At 36.6% G+C, this 17,477-nt stretch overlaps 1 protein-coding gene across 6 annotated transcripts in view; it reads right to left on the bottom strand.

Moving 5' to 3' along the window:
* The window catches only part of SFSWAP (splicing factor SWAP), a 40,336-nt gene extending 22,874 nt beyond the window's left edge, over window positions 1–17,462 (bottom strand). The window contains exons 1-12 of one of the 6 annotated variants that reach the window (XM_010720031.4): window positions 17,058–17,461; window positions 14,470–14,639; window positions 13,784–13,921; window positions 10,899–10,984; window positions 7,202–7,427; window positions 6,647–6,762; window positions 5,831–5,966; window positions 4,576–4,813; window positions 4,104–4,235; window positions 3,652–3,745; window positions 1,262–1,436; window positions 86–319 (exon numbers count right to left, since the gene is read on the bottom strand). In XM_010720031.4, the coding sequence (XP_010718333.2) occupies window positions 86–319; window positions 1,262–1,436; window positions 3,652–3,745; window positions 4,104–4,235; window positions 4,576–4,813; window positions 5,831–5,966; window positions 6,647–6,762; window positions 7,202–7,427; window positions 10,899–10,984; window positions 13,784–13,921; window positions 14,470–14,639; window positions 17,058–17,260 (1,948 nt within the window). In that variant the 5' untranslated portion in view covers window positions 17,261–17,461. Of the gene's footprint in view, window positions 1–85; window positions 320–1,261; window positions 1,437–3,651; window positions 3,746–4,103; window positions 4,236–4,575; window positions 4,814–5,830; window positions 5,967–6,646; window positions 6,763–7,201; window positions 7,428–10,898; window positions 10,985–13,783; window positions 13,922–14,469 lie in introns of all 6 variants that reach the window. The other 5 variants (XM_010720030.4, XM_003210864.5, XM_019620991.3 and 2 more) reach the window with 5 other exon arrangements.
* Window positions 17,463–17,477: the final 15 nt, after the last annotated feature.

Raw genomic sequence — 17,477 nt, forward strand, 5'->3', positions numbered from 1 at the left:
ACAGAGTGATACTGAAAATAATCAAAATGCTATGCTTTACGAAGGACTCAATCTGTCATTTTGTTTTCAATATAACATGAGATACCTTGTTTAGCTTCCAACTCCTCCTGTGTAAGTTGAGGTTTTTTCTCTTCAGCAGCAACACAAGGAGTGGTAACAGCTGGAGTACTGTTTGAAGCATTATTAGCATTCTCCTGGCCCTCCTTGCCCTCTTCTTCCTCCTCATCACTGTCATCATCTAATTTGACACGGTTTTTCTCCAAAGGAAGAAGGTCATTTTCTTTGGCCTTGATTGCAAAGCTTATTGGAGCAAATGATGCTGTGAATGAATGGGTGAGATTTTACACATCATTAGACTACAGTGGAATGCAGGTTGAATTTGACTTTACCATCCATAACATCTGTAGCCTACACCATGACAGAAACCAAACCAAAAAAAACAAAAACAAAACCAAACAAGCTTGTAAGCTTGTATAATCCTCACACTGTGATTTTATTCTGAGGGATAGGACAACATAACCATTCTTTTTTTTTTTTTTCATTGAAGAAATTTTGGAAGCTTCATTTGCCCTGTAACGTTCAGTCTCAAATTAAAAATCTCCATATTTCAGTTACAAACCATTTTCTAGACACAACCATATTACATGGTTGTTAAAATGTTTCTCCGTTTATTCAAAATTAGCTGAGGGTCTCCCACACTTAAAATTACGTGTCTCACACAATAACAAGAGTGTGTTAGCTGACTGTCTTTCAAGAAATCCTTCCACATTATCCTTGTATTTGCTGCTACAAATGCAAGAGGAGCAACAGTCCACTTGGACACAAAAAGGATTTTTTTTTTCCAGTATGACTATCATCCAACACGCTGATTAACCAAGTAATAAGCCTAATGCACTTCCTCACACATATGGTTTCTAAGAACGTTGCTTTTATTCAGAAGGAATAACTTCTTTCTCACACGGAGCTTATAACTGTCAAGTTTTAAATGACAAAAATAAGATTCTATTATGAACACTGATGAAAGCTTTCAACTTTACACAAAATTGAAACAAAACAATTTATTCTGTCAGACAGTAAATACCTCACAGTCTGATAAAAAAAATATGAAAACAAGCAAATCGATTACTTGCTACTTTTTGACTCTTTTAATGAAAATGCTTTCTGCATGCTGAAATTCTTTCCCACACCTTCCGCCACCCCTTTTTTTTCTTCAATATGTGCTGACAAATATTTTTATGGCCAACAAACTGTGCCAACATACCTTTTACCAATTTGCCATCACTGACAGTTTTAGGAGGAACATCCTTTTTAGTTTCTAGAGCTCCCTTAGCACTGGGCTCAGATCCATCTTCAGGTGTGTGCCCATCTGCAAGCTGAGTTTCACTTGGTGCATCAGTGGTAGAATCTGCTGGAACATCTTTGGATGAAGATACTCCCTTTTCAAAAGAAATACACAAACTTACCAACTGAATAGCTTATGATAGAGTTAACACAGTGCCTGGGGTGCTGCAATTCTGCCAGCCATTTCAAAAATCACTATCAAGAACTAATTGTACCTCAATAAGCAGTCAAGACTGAAAGCCTGCTTCTTATAAATACAACACACTGCTTCACATAAACCCACAGGCTGCACAGACCAAAGATCTGCAGCAAGATGTTATTTTACAGGTAAGGAAACGTTCTTCAGCCAGTACATTTCTGCCAAACAACTGTTTCAAAAATGGTGCTTTTTAAAACTAGAGCCTAAAAGCATACACTTTCTTTCCAAAGTATATCCTTTTAGGTCTTGATCTCCAGGGCCCAGGACAAAATCCATTAAAGTTGACTGACAGTGACAGAATGAAAGCTCCTGACATTTTTTGCTAATGTATAATTGCACGATACTTTCTTTACAAAGTCAAGTTATTATAGAGATGAACACAGGTTAATGTTTGATGACTTCTAGCCTTTTGCTGAAGAACATCAGACCTATCCATGGCTTTTGTGGCATTAAACTGATGTAGTACAGATCTTCTAAGATTTTCAGAAGAGTAAACAGTCACTGTTATGTGACTGAATCATTCAAGAAAACTTCTAAACTCATACTATAAAAATACTAAGACAGATATTGTAGAATATTAAACATATTTACACAGCAAGTTGGGTGATCACATTAAATAATTTAACATTTAAATGAGTCTCTCTCAACATGGTGTTAAATATATTTAATATTGAAATATAATGTGTTGAAGAGATCCCTTCACTGCTCCCTGAAGCCCTCCCCTTACCAACAGAACTAATTACTGAAAATCTCTGGGGAAGAAATGGACTTCATGTATTTACTGAAGCCAATAGTACAATTCTCTATTAACTTTAATGGCCAAATGGAGAATAAACAATTGCATTAGTTGCCCGTATTTGTTATTAAAGCATAAAAATAATATTGAAATCTTTATTCTAAAAAATTAAAAAGAATGGCATTATCTACAAAATCTTGCAGTAGGAGGATATACACTGCCACATACAACCTCAGGGAACTTGAACCAGTTTTTCTGCTTATTTCTTAGCAAGCACCTAGGAGGAAAAGGTTCCTAAAAGGAACACCTAAAAGGAAACTCCTGTTATTACGTTTTTGGTTGGGGTGCAGTTTCCCCAGAAAAAGAATATTAAGTCCCAATTAATTAATTATGTAACACGTATGAATTCAACAAACTAGTTTGCAAATAAGAAATTCTAGAATAAAAGTTATCATTGTGGTACAGGATGATTTTGCAGTAACTTATGAACTGAATAAGATTGTATTTACTACAGCTTATCTTTAAAAACAATGTTTTCAAAGCATTTTTCACAGTTAAAATATGAGACAAGTGTTTCAAACATTGCATATTACTGAATTTCTTCATTTTCCAGAAAGTTATTTTGAGGAGTATACCCACAGGCCTACCTTCTTTCAGTTTAAGTAATTAATTGTTGAGCACTCCAATATAAGCCTTGAGATGACAAATGACATAGGGCCTAAAAAGAAAATAGCTCTTTCCCATGAAAAGTTAACATCAGATAAAATATTTCTGATAATATTTGCAATTTTCTTTTCAGTAAGAGAACAAACAATCTAATGCTATTAGCTAACATGAGAATGGTTAGAAATAAGGATGCCAAGTCTGGATACTATCTTCTAATTACACTAGTAGAGTAAGCAAAGGAAGCAATAAGCTGTCATGAGATTTTGAAGGTCCAGTATTATTTCAGTCAGTCGTGCCAGTATTCTTCTCTTATAAAATCTCCCTTAGAAAAAAATCATGCCAAAAACATAGCTTAGCTACTATTTTACAAAGAATCATGAAGCTGTTAAAAATTTATATCTCACCTTTCTGACGAAACAACACTAATCCTAATTCTACAAGTCTCTAGACCTCCACAAGGCATATATTCAAAAGATTCATGGCTTGCCATTTTAGAATACAACAACAGTGAGTGGCTGTTCACACTAAAAAGCAAGATCTAAATATCACATCACCTCACATATCCCAAATTAAATGCTATACAAAATTAAAAAGCAACTTGCTGAACAAGTTCTCCATCATTCAAAGTTCAATTTTTAACAAGTCTCACAGTAATACACTCAATAAGCAAGTGCTTTGCTCACTTACACTGCAGTTTTAACACACATACCTGACAGTTGTCACTGCTCTCTTTTTGAAGGAAGAACTGTTTTTTAAATTCATAATAAGGGTTATACTGGTGCCATGGTTGTAGGAACTCAAATCTGTTAAAAGAAAACTGAATTTGTGAAAATGCACATGAACACAGTAAATACCAGCAATCCACTGCTATCTAAATCTTTCTTGCAGATGGAACCCTATTTGGAAGTAATGTATGCGTAAACTTCCAGGTCTTATATGCTGAGAGCATGGTTTGTACAGAAGCTTTCTGGTTGCTTGGTTGCTTTGATGATTGGAGCAATAACACTCTGGCATTACCTTTCAGTAGGACCCTGAATTTCATTAAAACACAAAAACAAAAAAAAAGTAATCCCCTTCTTGAGATCTGCATGCCATTTTAATATACTTGTAAATGAAATCCTCAACTTTTAAAATAAAGACTGAAATAATGTTTTCTCTTACCTGAGATCATTCTTGGCACGAACACTTGTTTCAAATTTTATCCCATTCCTAGCAACATACTCAGCCAGCTTGTCAATAACAGGTTGGATATCTGGGGGTGGAGGTATAATGGCAACCACTGGAGTAATTGTGCTGAAAACATAAAAAATATACTGTTTTTATAAATAGAATATAAATACCTTTCAGTCTCCTGTTTTAACAAAAAACATGAAATAGAGGCTTGTTCCTTGGTCTCATTATGCAGTTAAAGTAACTGCTGATTTTTCAACTAGCAAAAACTTCATAGAAGACAAATAAAATAACCACACATAATATCAAAGACCAAAGTGAAACCAGGTAACCAAAGCTGTACTGATAATGGCAACATGACTGAGGCATCACCAATCACAAAGCTGTCATTAAATATTTTGTACTGCATTGTAGGAAAGAGATCCCTCCACCAAACAAGCATATCTATAAAATTATGTGGTACCTTGTAGAAGTTGTGGTAGAGGTCAACCCACTGCTGCTATCAGTTGTGTCAGGGGGAGGTGGAGGTGTCGTACCAGGGGGTGGAGGTACAGTTGCTACCCCTGTAGTGCTTGATACAGTCACCCCTGCAGGCAAGGCATTGTAGTAGGTGGCAACATCTATTCCTGGAGGTGGAGGTGCGAGGCAGTAGGTTCCATCAGGTAGCATATAGTAACTGTAATACATGGCTGCCACAGTTGCTATAAAAAAACATTTAAAACATTTATTTAAGAATCATTTTCTTTTAAAAGAAAGACATCTAATAAAAAAATAAAGTAATAACTGCATCAGTACAAAACCACGAGAATTTAGATTCATGCAACACACTAAGAAATGGTATCTAATTCATCATGTTAAAAAATGAAGAAATGCATAGATTCAAAGACAGAATCAGAATATACTGAGAGACAGCTGGAAGCCAAATAAGTAGAAATAATTTACAAAAAAAAAGTGAACCAGTGGAAGCCTACAGAAAACAACCACATACAAAATAATTTCTCCTAAACTAACTCACCCCAGGCTGTTCAGCTTAGTTAAAATTGTGTATGCATTAAGAAAGATGAGCATATATTCAAAACTAACACTGAGGAATTAGATGGCTATTATCAGTGGCCAATTAATTAAATTACAGCATTGCTATAAGAACAAAATGTATTTTCAATACAGAAAACAACAGAATTTTAGGGTTAGTTTTAAGTTCCATTTTATTAACAACCTTTCTAAGTACTATTGGTCAAAACAAAAGTATTACAGCTATATAAAGCTGGTAAAAATCTGTTTTGAATGTTTAAACAGTTTTTCTTCTTATCTGGCAAATACATCTGCATTACCAGGTTTGGTTATTACAACTGTATATCCACTTAGATAAATGAAAAAGTTGTATTTCTATATTTAAGAAACCAAAGGTTTTCAGCATTAGGGACTTTGAAAAGAATTAGAGACACACAAATACAATGAAGTTTGACTTCACCTTTTTGGTTATGAGAATTCACAAAAGCTGCACGAGCTTTAAATATGTGTCCACCCTCCCCACCCCATTTAAGCTTTTTCTAAGATGGTAGCAGTTTGATAACTACTCAGTGGAAGAATGCACCTTCAAAGACTGAGGAGATTGGAAAAGAATAAATATCAGTTATGAATGATTAAATATGAATTTAACTTATTTTCTTCCCACTAGCCTCTGCACACCACCAGCTGCCTAATCACAATGCACTTACAATCAGAGGAATATTCCACTTGTGATGTTTGTACAGCTGCCCCATCTGTTGATTGTGGTGTTGATGAATTATTATCTGATTGTGCTTTGCGGACCAGTGCTGCAAGTGGATGATCAGGATCTACTACCTTCAAAGGCTGAAAAAATTTTGAGAGTAAGAATAAGTTAAAACTTGAAGTACATATTTAAAAAAACATGGTATGATCAACCGAATTTGGATTACATTAATTAATTATCAATAATATTGTCCAAATACTGAAATTACTGTTTCCGTAGCTCCTATATCAGAATCGGCTTATTTTTCAAAAACTTGTGGAAAAAAAACAAACCAAACCAAGGCAAAAAACCCCCAAACTTTAATTTGATAAAAACACAGATCCATATCATGAATAAATAAGTGGTTATTATTTTATTGCTTACATACAATGCTGGAATAAGACACAGAATCTGAACTGACTTGTCTAAATATCAGACAGCACTGCTGCCATTTCTCTGGGAACCTCAGATGTGTACAACCATCCTTCATTCCCTTTATTCCATCACTGATCAAACTCAGAAAAGAAAAACATCTTTAACACTTCCAGCAAAATTTATAATTAAAGAGCAGCATTTTGCTGAAAAGTTATTCACTAAAATTGTTACATTACGCCAAGATTTTATTTACTAAAAGCTGAAAACATTTCATCTCAGTTTTTATCAAAATACATTTGTTTCAAGGACAGCTAAACTTGTTAGCAGGAGATTAACACCTGCATATCGTAACCTCTATGCCCTGTAAGCAGATGTTTTAGAAAGTTACTTTAATACAATGAAGTACCTTCACGAGCTCTTCAAGTCTACTGGATTTTTTTGATGCAAAGAGACTCGGGTGCAGATAGTTTCCATCATCGTCATCATCATCATCATCCTCTTCCTCAGATTTGACTTTTGAGTCTGAATAAAAGCAATGTCTGAATTTAACTTGGGTTTGCTACAGATTTTTATTGGGAGAGGAAGAGGGGACAGGACAAGCATATGTTCTTCTTTTAAGAAAGAACATTTTTCATAAATCTATTATTCACAAAAACACAGATAAATGACGACACTGCTAGTCATCAATAAACCTTCTGTTGGACGAGAGCTACAGAAGCGTTTATAAAAGTTCCAAGACTGTAGCAGTTTTGTATGAGCAAGTTTTCCTAACATTTTTTTCTTCTAGAAAAGCTTATCCAATTTAAGGGAAATTCTGAATCATCACATCAATCTCAGTTACAGTGTAACAGTACTGCTACCACAATACTCCCAAAATATATGGCTATGTTACCTAAAAAGACCAGTGGATGTCCCAGCGATTCACACCCCAAGGCCATTTATTTAACAAGCCACTACTTACGTTTTTTCTCGTCTGCTTTACTCTCAGAAGGAGCGGCGTATCGTCCCTCCTTCATAGCTTTCTGAATGAATTTGTAGTAGGGATTGAGGTAGTGATCAAATCGCAAGAAGTCAAACTGGGAGTTGCGTGCTTGCTTGGCTTTCAGCATAATCTCAAACTGAGCTCCCTGCTTGCAGACAAAGTTTGCAGTTCGTTCTATAATCGCATGCATTTTTGCTGTTGGTGGCTGTGGGAGTAAAATAACACGTATTTATATTTTCATAAGCAGCTTGTAGAGTGCCAAACTCCAGAAGGAAGTAGAAAGAGCAGCAGTTCCCTGACCGGCTTCTCAGCTTTCTCTACCAACAGTATCATCATCACTTTCAACTGGTGGAAGCATATCAACAATGAGAAAGAAAGAAACAGTCCCCACCTCCCCCAGCAGCTCATTTTCTTTTGCAAGATGTTCTGCATGTTTCACACCAAACTGAACTGGGGAACAAATTCTGGTTGAGCTTGATGCAGCAAAAACATTCTTTAAAGCTAGGCACACTCCAGAGCCATACCACAGGCAGCACAAGAGAGGAGACAGACATGTTTGTTGACACAGCAGTGCCAACGTACAGTGGATCTACCTTTAGATCTCAAAGTGCTCTGGAGATCCACCATGCATGGTCTTATGTCTAAAAGTGCAAGTATTGTTCCCTACCTATAAAAACCTCTTACAGTGTTCCCTCATGAAGCCCCAACTGGTCTCAGGTCTAGATGACCTTTAAGGTACTTTCCAGCCCAAGCTATTCTATGACTCTGTCTTTCCTTGGAAGGGACATGTTGCACTGTAAGAAAAACATACTGCAATTTTATGTGCTATCACATCCCACAAAGAGTCATTAGCTATTTTAACAATAAAAGAAAATGAAGAAATGTAAGTAGCATCTATACATTTCCACTCCAGCAGCCCATGCTATGTCAAGGAGTGAGAAGAACAAGAACGAATAAATTCACCATTAACTGTTCTTAATTTCATACTTAGATAGGTCTCTTTTTTTCTTGTGCTCAACAAACTGTGCATTTCTATAATAAATGAAATGTCACACTAACAATTCATTTCAGCTTTGAATTTTTATTGGTCCAAAGGCAGATGTATGCCACAGATCTCAGAAAATCTTTTTCAGAAGATCAGAAGCACAAGAGACAGTGGTGCTCTATTCAGGGAGAAAGTCTGAATGACACTAAACAGCACATATTTAGAAATTATTTTCAGCCAGTTGGAATCTATATTAGAACAACATGTTCAATCAGGAAAAATAATTAGTTGTTTCAAATTTCCCTTGTCCCTCTAGAACACTACTGAAGATTATTTTAATTAGAGATAATGAGGTTCTCAACAAATGGACTGTTTTGTTCTTAGCCTGCTTCACAATTTAGTCATATATGAAATTTATCCTCTTCTGCGGTTCTTACACTGAAATATAACGTTTATTTCAAGGCCTAGAGATTTACGAACGAAGCAACAAATCAGCAAGGAAGCTCAAGAAAGATCGTACTAGAAATTACTATCTGGCTTTGAATTGGAAACTGACATTGTATAAAAGCTCTGAAACACCAGTGATCTGCAAAACTTCAGAAATTTTAAAAGCAAAATGCATTAAATCACCATCAAGTAAATGCAGATGTCACAGATATATTTTACTTTCCTACAACATTTAATTAAAAGACTGAATTAAACTAATTAGAACTATTTGTTATAACTTCTAAAAGCAAGACTACCTGCCAGAACACAGAAAAATAGTCAAATTATGGAAGTGCTATCATCTAGTCTCATATTCTGTTCCAATCTTTAATTACTATGGTAATTAAAAATTTTTCCCGAGTGAGTATTCCTTACTGCTAGTTAAACAACAACCCTTCACTCTTGACTGAGCCTGGAAATCTTATCTTGCCTCTCAAATATGCTCTTTTTTGAGAAAACACAGCAATTTTCAACTTTCTTCATAAAACTGATAATATCCTCTTATTGCACACTTTCATGGCATCCACAGACTTCTTAAAATGCAGTGGTGAAAAAGCCTTGCCATGAACCCAGACCACAATCTAAGCGGTAGAAGACATGTATGCATGACATAACTCTTGTTTTTATGTTCCAGAATGACGTCACTGCTGCAGCTGCAGTTGCCATACACTCAACATTCAACAACTCAGCCTCTGGATCTTTATTTAAACAGCAGTGTTAACAAAATGCAATGCATCTGTACATGTTTGCCAATAAATTGTGCATCAATGTAATGGCAAATTATTATTATTATTATTTCTAGACAGCAGGGTAGAGTGAGCAATATACTTCGCAGCAATTGAATTAACACATGCAAAAAAAGCCCACAACAGAATATAACCTTTCAATGTTAAAACTGAATTATTTGCTTGGAACAACAACAACATCATCATCATCACCACGGCTCACAAAAATATTCCCAAAATTTCCAGTCCAGGGTCAAGCACACATTGTTTTCAGAATGCTGTCTAGACCTTTGTAGATTTGTTGGTTTGTTTTAAAACCCAAACTAAACATTCCCCTTCACTTTCTGTTCATTTGAATATACTGAATTTCAATAGCTGACTTACATGAGAAATTACTCCAGTAAGCCCCACACTCCACTCCGCAACTATATAATTTATAAGAAGTTTCAGAACAAAAGACAGCAAAGCAGATTTCTAAACAGCAAACTTTCTTTCACCTGCAGACACTTTTTGGAAACTGCATACAAATGCCAAATAAGCAGTTTCTGACCAAGAACTCAACACTCCTAAGACTAAAGGGTAACTGCTAATCTAAAGGCAATAATGTACAAAAACCTGAACTCAGAAGCGGGTTTGCAAGCACTTAACTGTTGAAATATATTGTAAGACTGCACAGAAAAAAATAGAAAAAGCTGTATAATGGAGATGTTAAACAGCTCTTAATCATATATTAGAAACAAAACAAAACAGGAATTTTCAATTAATGGCTAATGAAACAGATGAACAGTCTCAAAGAAATACACTGTGTTCATGATCAGTTATTCTAAAAAACTGCTTTAAGTCTTGACTATCCAAGATTATCAAGCTGAAAAGGCAAGCCAAAGGCAAGGACAGTACAGAAGAATATTATGAGACTTTCCAGTATCTCTTCTGAAACTTGAAATTATTCAAGTCTTCATGTTTACAACTGTTCTGAAACACCCATATTACTTCAGTGAAAGATCTTGGAAGGAAAAGAATTGTTCAGTTTCCCTCAAGGAAAACACGCAAACTGCCTGTAGTTTAGAACGTAGCAAATCCTGGTGCAATCACATGTAGGGAAAAGCTTCCATAACTTTGAAGTTACTTCAGAATCTTCTAAAAATAAACCACTGCTTTCCTCTTTGTCTAAGTTAGTCTAAATGCAGCCTTTATGTCTGGTCACTTCCTATACCCTTCAGACTGGGACTGCACATCCATCTTTCCACATGATTTATAACACCTGAAGTGATACTAAATACACTTAGTGTAAGCATTTCAGCATGAATAAGAAGATTCAAGAGACTTAAAGAGAACTTAAAAATTAAAGAAGTACATTTGAAATGAAGGTACAATTTGAGAATAATTTCAAGTCCACCAAAATGAAATTAATAGAAAAAAAGCACCACAAACTCCTTGAAAATCCAGAGAAATGCAGTATATGTTAAAAGTACACACATACCAGTTCCACATCAGAAGGTACATTCAGTCCTGGAGGGGCAACAAAAGGTTCTTCATTTTCTTCCACGTTTTCTGTCTGAGCTGTTTCTACAACAAATGACAGAGGAAAACATTACAGCACATAACATGACAGTGTATCCAAATGTTAACAAAAAATTACTACAACAAAGTTTATCTAATAGGATACACAGTGCAGAAATTTCTCAGATGAAACCTATAAACAGTAACACTAAAGATATTCAGATATGATTCCTCTGCCTGATGTTGCACGTAGTTCTGTTTATACTAAATATGACTAAGGTTGCATAGATTAGGTATTATAAGAGGTATTAGGAAAAAGAGAAACCTGTGCACATCAGACCTGACTACAGAGTTGGAGACAGATAAGTCTCAAATCAAACTAAAAACATGCACTCTCATTACTCCTTGTTTTTACAAGAAAACCTACACAAAATTATCTCATAACAAAATATAGACACCCAGTATCTCTGAAGCTATTAAGATCCACGCATCAGGTCTGACTTCAGTTCCCTGTTATTTACCACTTCAGCATATACAAACAAGTCAAAGTACTTTCACCACGTTCCTTGCCCTAATGAAGACTGTAGAACAATGCAATAGAGAGAACCAAACCCACTTTCATAACCTATAGAGATACACCACTAGTTGCCTTAATAATTGATCAAATAAATGTTGCTATTCATCTTAGAGTTCAGCCTCAAGTTGGTATGGTTGCTTTCGTATCAACTTTAGCATAGCCAGATATTTAACAGATTTATTACATGAATGACTCATCTGAAATAGCTATTGCCTTACAAAAGTCAATTACATCCTATTACTAGCTATATCAGAAATATTACTCAAAAAATCTTGCTTTATAAAATATATTAATTGAAGCAGTTTACATTTAAATGCAACTTTCAGTATTGTCTATTCTTCTAACTACGGTTTCAACATTTTAAGGAAAAATGAACTTCAGTTATATTCTAGCAATTTAGAGAATACAAAGAAACCTTAAGGGAGATTGAAATATAACTTGGACACTGAAGTCGATGCCTGTATTCTAAGGTAACGTGGTATCATTCTGATGTTACACTTTTATTACTGGTCAGCTTCAAGAAGTTACAAACAGTTAAATGCAAACTAACTTTGCAGAGACCAGAAGTGTAAATAAACCAATGACATTTGCACAGTAATGCATGAAAGTTCAAGTCAATATTTTGTGTCCTTTAGAAAATGCACGTGCAGTCTAGATGCTTTTACACATTGTTAACTGCTAGTAACCTCATATGGGTCAGGAAAACTATGGACACAGGCAACAGAACAGCCTAGTTGTGCATCAAGAGTCATAGTGGCTACTCGCATGCAAAGTGTTACCATGCAAGAAAGAGAGCAAACTTCTCTATTGCTACAGCAATTTTTTTTTTTTTTTTAATGTATCCAAACATTTTAAGTCCACAAAGGTACACAGAAATTTCAACATTAGGGAAAGGAAGAAGGAGCAGACAAAGAACAACTCTGCTTCATTTGGCAGCAGCTCCAACTAATATTTGAAGTGTTCACAGAAGTACAGCCTGTAATTCACGTTACCGTTACACGCATCTTCCAATACTGAATTTTACTCTATTACAATTTATAACAAACAATTTAAGGATTTATAGTCCTATATTATTGGAAATGGCTACCATACAACAATCTATTAAAAAGCTGTACAGTTTCAACTACAGCAAAATGTAATACTGATGTTTCTCTCTTCTTCTCCAACTACTCTCAAATACTACTAGGACGTGCCCCTTTGTCATCCATCATTACTGTAAGTTTTCAATTTGTAGTCTGATAAGAAAAATAACAACTAAGATAATGTTCCCATGAGCTACTATGAGGATTTCTGCTTCTTGTCAGCAGCATTAGAACTCTCACATTACAATGAAAGATTTTGTAACAGTTCAGTATGGCGCTCCCATGCAGTATCAAATATTGATTAAATAAATATTAACTTGAAGATTGGAATAATTCTCTCTTTTTCAATGACTCAGTAATGTTCAAGCTCTACCTTAATCCTGGAAAAATGATTCCACTAAAACTGAAATACATTATTCTAGGTATCTCATCATTCCAGGAAAGAAAAACCATGTACAGCAACCCACATAAAACTAGAACTCACAACTCTTTTACTATAACACTACAGCACGTTATCACAGCTTTGCAAATGCTTCTTTCAATGAAGACATGCTATAAGGTTCAACAGATTCCATTTTTAGCAATCAACAGAGAGGGGAACATTCACTTTTCTAATGTGGCAGCCAAACTAAAAACATGTTCTTAACAATCCCCAACTTTTCTGCAGGTGCAAGCTGAACACAAATCTTCACAACATGCAGAACAAACATTTGACATGAAACACTGAAAAACTGTATGCAAAGAAGACACAGAAAGTATTCAGTTATGTAATCTACCAGACATAAGGGAATAAAACAAATGATTATACTGAAGACGACAACACAAATTCAGCATCAGTACTGAAGAGCACAGGAAAACCCACTTGGTGAAATGCAAGCACCAGTGCCACTGCTCTGACACAGCCAACCTTCCCCACACAACAGCAAGAACAACCAATCTTTAATAGCTAAAACAATCCTGCATTATATCCCATACCTTGGTAAAACAAGCACATCTCATATCTCAGTAACCCAGTAACATATAGTTAAACAAGCCCAATCACTTATTAAACAATCCTAACTTCACTAAGACAGAGTTTGCCAACACTTGAAAGGTTCCTTAAGATTTCATATTAAAAACACAATCGACTTCAACTAACGATTATCATAGGAGACAGAAGAGTTATGCCCTTCCCCTTAACTAAGGCTCACTACTTTTATGCCTTACCTCTTTGTTTTGCAGGCTGATGCTCCTCCTCCTCAGTTGGTTCTGAAGGGTCATAATAATCACTGCCATAACGAAATCCCACTGCATTATAGGTACCATCTTCAGCCAAAGCTTCGCTCAGTCTTTTATATTCCTCCTCTTGAACAAAAACACAATTATCAATTAATACAACATATTTAAAAGCTTAAGTCATAAAAAAAATAAAATAAAATAAAAGGTAATGATTCTTACTTAAGTTTTCAGATGAGACGTTTTCACCTAATCAATTTAACTTTCATTAAAAATTAAATAGAAAAAGGCAGCATGTACATATGCTGACTACTAATATCTCCCTGAAGAGATAAAGGCTGATGGTTAAGACACTCTAATGCAATTATGCAGACAAGAACAATGACTTTCAGTTATATGACACTGGAAAAAAAGCAGGATGTGTTTATTTTATTCTTTTTGGGGGAGGGGGGGTTGAAATCCCAGTGCCCTCAGAATCAGGGCAATTTCTGTGTGGATCTATATTTAAACTATCCTGTGGTCCTCTCACATACGCAAAGACTCCCGTTTTTCGAATCCACTGGATACTGTCAAGATAACATCAGAAAAAAGAGAGTATAAAATAAGTAGGAGTTAATTTAATTTCATAATTATTTATTTAAACATGTGCTAACTAAGGAAGTTTCCTTGAGCAATACCTTGCCTCGCCTCCTCCTCAAGCAAGTCCGTATGCAAGGCTAAATACCTCTCTTCATCACAGAGGGCCTCTATTCTAGCTTCCTCTTCAGATAACTGATAATCTCTGTTCCACGTAGAATATTCAGCATCATATTCAGAAAGGTCATGCAGGTGACCGCGCCCATCATACCTGCAGGACGAAAAAGCTGGTCAATGCAAAAAACTTAGGGCTTGAGTTCATGTGACTACTTAAATACTTACCCATTAAAAATGAAAAAAAATAAAAACAAAAAAAAAAGCACTTTTATGTTAAAGCATACTTCCTTTTAGAATTTACATTTAATTTTGCTTATCATTTGTCACCAACTACTGAAAATTTGTTTAATAGTCTAAATTCCTCTCAGAGAAACTAAAAAATTATTACGATTAAAGGCAAAGCTATCCTTTAATAGTTTAAGCGGGATCCATTTCCTTAACAGCTCTTACCGTACGTGGTTCAACCAACCAATCAACGTCACTTGCAAAATATCGTTTTCTGGAAAGTCAAATAGCTTACATTCACACAAACCCGAATACATAAATACCTATCCGTAAGAACCAAACGGTCGAAATTTCCTCGCTTCTTTCTGCTAGTCCCGAACTCTCAGGAGATATCTTCACCATAGAAACTTGCGTCCATTGGAGGTAAAATCATGGCTAGGCTCGGCCCCTAGCCATTTGGCTGAGGAAATAAGTTCTGGGTTATGTGATAGAGAGACACACATACATAGGAACAGTAACATATACATGCAATTTAAGGAGGTTCACCGTCAAAACGGCAAAGATCAATGATGTACACTTCCTTTCTACTACGCAGAAATCATTTTATTTGCAGGAAAAGCATTGCATTGGGATAATGTGTGTGCATCATAAAAGAAACTGATTGAAAAGTGTCAGTAAAGTCCACTCCGCTGAGGTGTCTTCCCACACACAACTCTTGACTTGTGCCAACTTGCTAGACCAAAAACAAAGAAAGTAAATATTCTAATAGCAAAAAGTTAATGAAACATGTAGGTCTGGTTAATCAAGCTCTGTTAGAGAACCTTCAACCCATGTCTTCTCACAGCAACGTGCTTTTCTCAAAATGGTGAAAATGAAGACTTCCTGCTGCTGGAGATAAAAAGAATCTAAGCTTCTAAAGGAGTCTATAGGATTAGTAAATGCAAGCTTCCTTAACTTATGCATGTATGTTATTTGATTTTTTGGGGTATTATATGTATGCACATACATGCACATACTTATTTTTGCTCCCAACAATTTCTGTGACTACCACAAACTGGGTTACTGCTGGATATAACCACAAAATGGCCTCTACCTACTAACAAGATCAATCATAGAAGTGAGCTGCCATCAGAAGTGTGTATTATAACACTTCTCATGTGAATAAGAAGTGCGACATAATATCAATATACAGTTGTTTTTTCATATATTCATATTTACTCGAATTTAAGAGATAAACTTCAACCATAAGAATCCAACATAGTGCAAGGTTCTTTCTTTTTTCTCCACTCTTGTGGATTCTTTTTCAAGACAATTAGAGTTGCGTTAAATTGAAACAAGAAAAATCATGCTTAGCATTAAATCAACAATGAAATTGAGGGAACAAATATGTACAGTATGCCATGTGATCTTTTTCAAGCCAAAATTCTGCCATCTTTCCCAGTGAAGTGGTCAAGGTCAGCCATAACTCTTCTTAAATTGTGCTAAACTGTACTTTTAGCGTTCCACTCACGTATACCGAACTTGATTTCTAATTTTCTTGTTCCAGGTAAATGCTCAGAAAATTCATCTGAATAAACTGTTTCTAAATCCCACTCTGCACTGCTGATACTGCTAAGAGACCAGAATAAAACTCAAACCACCAGATTCTGATACACTCTCTAGCCATGGTACTCTCTGGTACCTATTCCTCAACAATCTAAGAAGCCACCTATAACATAAAATTTGAAAAGCAAGTGCCCAAAATCAGGGCCATTCTGGTTGATACAGTGATTTACACATGGCACAAGGAAAATGCAATCAGACGAAGCATTACTTTTGGGGTACTCCATCAACAGCTTGTAGTCAAGATTATACAGAAATAAATCTCATTTTGTGCAAGGTGGGTAGACATCTTTTCACTTCCCACGCTGCACCCTGTTTGCTAAGAGAATGCATAACGCTCCTAATAAAAGCTCCCATGCTCTCTTGGTTTTCGAGTGAGAAAAGATGTCTGTGGTTTGCATGGAAAACAGATCATTCCCCCCTTCCATTCCACAAACTCAGACTGAGCAAGTGGAGGAGGAAGACCCCACACAACGGTGTCAAAAAGATGGAAACTTCCCAACACTGCCAGAAAGGGGAACCCCAAGTTCCCATTGCTGGGGACAGCAGCATTCCACACACACCACTGGAAGCAGCCCAGCAAGAGGCGCGGCCCTCCAACGCTGCCAATGAAGATTCCCACACATCTGGCAGCGAGCCCTCCGCTCATCCCCCGCCCTCACTTGCCCACAGCACAAGGGGAGGCACAGAAAGAGGCTATAACAGGAGATCTCGCAGCACAGTCTAGGGGTTGTGTTACACCGACCTATCGATCATGATCTTGGGGTCTCCCATCCAAGGAATAAGGTGTCGCCCCTGCTCCTGGTACTGAGCCTTCTCATCATCTCGAAACAGCTTGCAGGCATAGCCGAACACCAGCAGCTCCACACGGCTATTCCCACCTCCACCTCCTCCTCCTCCACCTCCTCCGGGGGGCCCGGGAGCCGCTCCCCCGCCTGACAACAACATGAGGGGCGGCGGGCCTGCCTCTTCTGCGATCCGTCGAGAGCCCCCGACCCCTCCGTATATCGGCGGAGGGCGCGACGAGGAGGAGGAAACTCGCAGTAACAATGACTGTCCGAGCTACGAGTGCCCCAGGAGGCCGGGCCCGCGCTAAACTCCACAGCTCCAGGGCAGCACAGTCGCCATCACCCGAAACAAAATGGCGAGCCTTCCGCTTCCGCTG

This window comes from Meleagris gallopavo, chromosome 17, assembly GCF_905368555.1.
Source record: "Meleagris gallopavo chromosome 17, MGAL_WU_HG_1.1, whole genome shotgun sequence".
In the NCBI taxonomy this organism is placed as follows: domain Eukaryota; kingdom Metazoa; phylum Chordata; class Aves; order Galliformes; family Phasianidae; genus Meleagris; species Meleagris gallopavo.